Source organism: Apostichopus japonicus, chromosome 19, assembly GCF_037975245.1.
Source record: "Apostichopus japonicus isolate 1M-3 chromosome 19, ASM3797524v1, whole genome shotgun sequence".
Taxonomy (NCBI): Eukaryota; Metazoa; Echinodermata; class Holothuroidea; order Aspidochirotida; family Stichopodidae; genus Apostichopus; species Apostichopus japonicus.
Genome location: NC_092579.1, coordinates 1,816,702 through 1,820,420, shown reverse-complemented (window position 1 = coordinate 1,820,420; position 3,719 = coordinate 1,816,702). Strand labels below are relative to the sequence as shown.

At 41.1% G+C, this 3,719-nt stretch overlaps 1 protein-coding gene across 1 annotated transcript; it reads right to left on the bottom strand.

The window, feature by feature from the left end:
- Positions 1-449: 449 nt before the first annotated feature.
- On the bottom strand, positions 450-1,591 carry LOC139960470 (piggyBac transposable element-derived protein 4-like). Its single transcript, XM_071958850.1, has one exon. The coding sequence runs from the start codon at positions 1,575-1,577 to the stop codon at positions 450-452; it is 1,128 nt and encodes a 375-aa protein (XP_071814951.1). The 5' UTR covers positions 1,578-1,591.
- Positions 1,592-3,719: the final 2,128 nt, after the last annotated feature.

Here is a 3,719-nt window from a genome sequence, read left to right as displayed (position 1 = left end):
GTCCACCCTTAAACCATTTAGGGATTCCTCACGGGGGGTAGGCTGTGAATCCCTTTTTGTTACCTTTTTTGAGGTTGCTTCGATAGCATGAGCTGCCTGGTATGATTTTGTTTTGGTCTGTTTCTTCAACCGCTCCATCTCACTACTGGCGCTCTTGTTCAGTTTCTCCAAGAGAAGCTCATCAGAGATGGATGGATTCTCTAGGGAAGGCTTCAGGTCGGCCTGAATCGACTCACTTGTCAGGCCAGTCGAGACTGCATGTAGAAACATGGCCTGCACTAGCGGCTCTTCGTATCGCTGGTTGGTCTCACTCTCTTTCGAGGCGATTAAAATCCGCTGCCGAATATTTGGTGCTATTTGTTTCTCTTTTGCTTCTTCCTATCTCTCTACGTCTTGGTAATCCTACACAAAATTACACAGAAAGCAGAGTAGTGTGTTGCAATTTTACCCTAAAGTTCTTCATCACTACTAGAGTCTTGACTCAAGTCTGCATAGTTCTTGAGGGTATGGTATTTTTCAAAACATACAACAACATGAAGTGCCACTTTACATTCCTTGCACTCGTATCGGGTTTCTGATCGCATCCGCTTTTCCCCAGGTTTCGTTTTCTTAGCGCTACAAACCGTGCAGCTTCTTGTCGCGTTCTTCTTCGACGTACCTGGTTGTGACTCAATGTAAACTGGCCAATGATTGGAATGACAGTAAGTCATTCTGGCTGGGTTGGATTGACTCCTTCTTCCTGTCTTCTTGGGTGTTGGCCTATCATCCCCACATTCCATCAGGCCCTCTGTAATAAGTTCATCGACTAATGCTAGGATGTAATCCATGTGAGAAATGTTTCTGCCAGAAACTAGTTTGTACACAATGTATGCATTGGTTACAGCAACATCATTCAAGTACCAAACCAGTTTCTTGTACCACTTTATTGAACGACGTGCTTCTGTGTACACCTTTGCCATCTGGTCGGCCATATCCACAGATCCCATATGTTGATTGTAGTCAACGACAAGCTTTGGCTTTTTCACTCGTTCGTTTGTGTCCCTGTCGGCTTTGCCTGTTTCAACTTCAGAAATGTCATGAATTGTTGACAACATATAGACATCTCGATTATCTAAAAACCTCATAGCGAGCAGATTCTCACTCCTACGAAAGTCGACTTCTCCTCTTTTTCTACCCTTTTTTGCTTTCTTTTGTGTGAGTTCCTTCGGCATACGCTTTCTATTCACACGTACTGTTCCAGCAGCATGAGTTTTATTTTCAGACAACTTCTGGTAGAGCGTAGGACTGGAGTACCAGTTATCCATGAATAGATGGTATTCTTTCCTCAACAACTCTTTCATCATATGCATTACAAGTCCAATTATCCCACCACCTAGCTGCTCTATTTCCTCATCAACTTCCTTTCCAGTGTACAGCTTAAATTTCCAGGTATATCCTGTACCATCACAAATTTTGTAAGCTTTCATTCCATATTTAGCTGGTTTTCGAGGGTTGTAAGTTTTAAAGCTTAGCCTCTCAAAGTATATATCTAAGTAATGCTTCATCAATAGAGATATTCTGTTGTGGGGTATAAACATGTGAAAGCCTTAGTACAGTAACTGCGTCATACAGTATAACGGTCTTATTTTGAAAAGCATGTCATACCCTGCATGACCTTTATCCTTTTGATTAGCATTGTTATTGAAGTGCAGAAACTGCAAAATCAATTGAAATCTGTCCCTCATCATAAATGAGGAAAAGAATGGTGTCAGGACAGCCTGTGTAGTGCTCCAATACATATGCAATGCAGGCTTACCGATGATCCCTGTAAGCATAAACAATGCCCAAAATATTTTGAGTTCACCTCGTAAAATGTTTCCCCATTTTTTACGACGAGAATGTTCTTTTTCCATTTCCTTTGAATCCTCTATGGCCTGCTCTGCAAATCGATTTGTTTCAGTTACAACAGAGTCAAAGGTTTCATCACTGATGAATTGCTTGAAACATTCTAATGGAGTAGAATTTTCACCAAGTCCTGTATCAGTATTGACTCCTGGAGTTCCAGTAAAGTCAAAAAGCTTCTAAGGGTTTGCATCCTCCTTTTTCCAATCAAACACAGTTTCATCAATGTCCATTGCGTCCCGACTCACGCTACTTTCATTCTCGCTTATAGTCGTACCATGTTCTCTACTAGTACTAGGTCTATTGTCTACACTTGCTACATTAGCGTCAGTAGTACTAGTAGCAGTACTAACGGTAGGCCTATCCTTTTCCACACTAGTGGTAGGCCTAGCCTCACTACGGCTTCGCGATCCATCACCGATCGCAAACTCCTCTTCACTGGAAATTTCACTTTCCGAATCTCCATCAGAAGAAAAATGTTCTGATAACTCATCGCTAAATAGAGTGTCACTTATTCTTTCTTGCACAGTGTACGAAGCTCCACTACGAAGCTGAACTCTTCTCGGTTTAGACGCCATTTTTAAATGCCAAAAGTGTAAACAACTTTGTTTTCTCAATGGGATATGCATTTGAATGTGATCTCTCCAATCAATTTTGTTTTATGAGCTCTCATTGGCTGATAACCTCACAACGTTTACGAATACACCAATGAGAACACGTTTTCTATACACTTACATTACATCATAGCCTACGGAAGGGATTTTCCCACGGAAAAACCATGTGATTTCTCACATGATCAAAAAACGAATATACTCGTTCTTAGCACTGACAGGCTTGTTGCATAACACGCGTGCTTAGCACTCAACGGGTTAAGAATTCCCACCAGTTGTGCTGAGCCAGTGACATGTCGTACTGCTGTTGCAAGGGCAAAATGTTTCAGTGGCAATGGTTGCTCACCTCCCTTTGCTATGAAAAGTATATCTTGGGTGATAGACAGCAGCAGTTTCTTTTCATTTTCGTTACTTACTGCTACAAAATTGGCATCTTCTGGCTCATCAGATGCACCAGTTCACCAGGCAAGGAAAGGAAGTGAAACAGACAATGAGGAACAAGTTCTTTTGTTTTCTGAATTGTTAAATCTTCATCTGCAGGGGGCCATGGAATGGATAAGGATTTCTTTTCAAGTTCAAACTTTGTCATCAAAGCTGCATTGAATAAGACTCGCACATATCCTTCAGTACTGTGAGTCTGCTCTTTTTCCATATGTTGCTCTTCTTCGGTTGAGCTATCAGTTGATGTGTAATAATCATCTGCCAAATCTTTAGCTAACTCTTCCGCACACAAACGCTCACTGAACACAATAGTGCTCATATTGCAATGTGAAGGATTAACGAAAACTAGTTGGAGGTGCTTTTTGAAGACGTTTCTTCAAGTTCCACGTCCTGTATGGAGCATCAACGTCTTCAACTTCCTTAATGGTACGAATAAATATGCGATTGAGTCTTGCAAGAGTCAATATTTCCTTTCCCTCAAGAAGTCGCCTATGGATTGTTTTGTCACTGAATTCCTCAAATGACAGCATGTATCGTTTCTGAGAATCGGTTAAATCAACCTTACTTTTTTGACTTACTGTATGAACCTTGTGAAGTCTCGAAAACACTCCCAATGATACTTTAGTTCCGATCCTCCCCTTCTATCTGTTGCAAGAGTTCGACGTGTTTCTTTTGTCTTGGTGCTTCTAAAAGTTTGCCACCATTAACAATCTTGCACCTCATAAGTCTCACTACCAGTCTTTTCCCTGTGAACTTATTACGTTTTGTTTTGACAGAATGACAGAT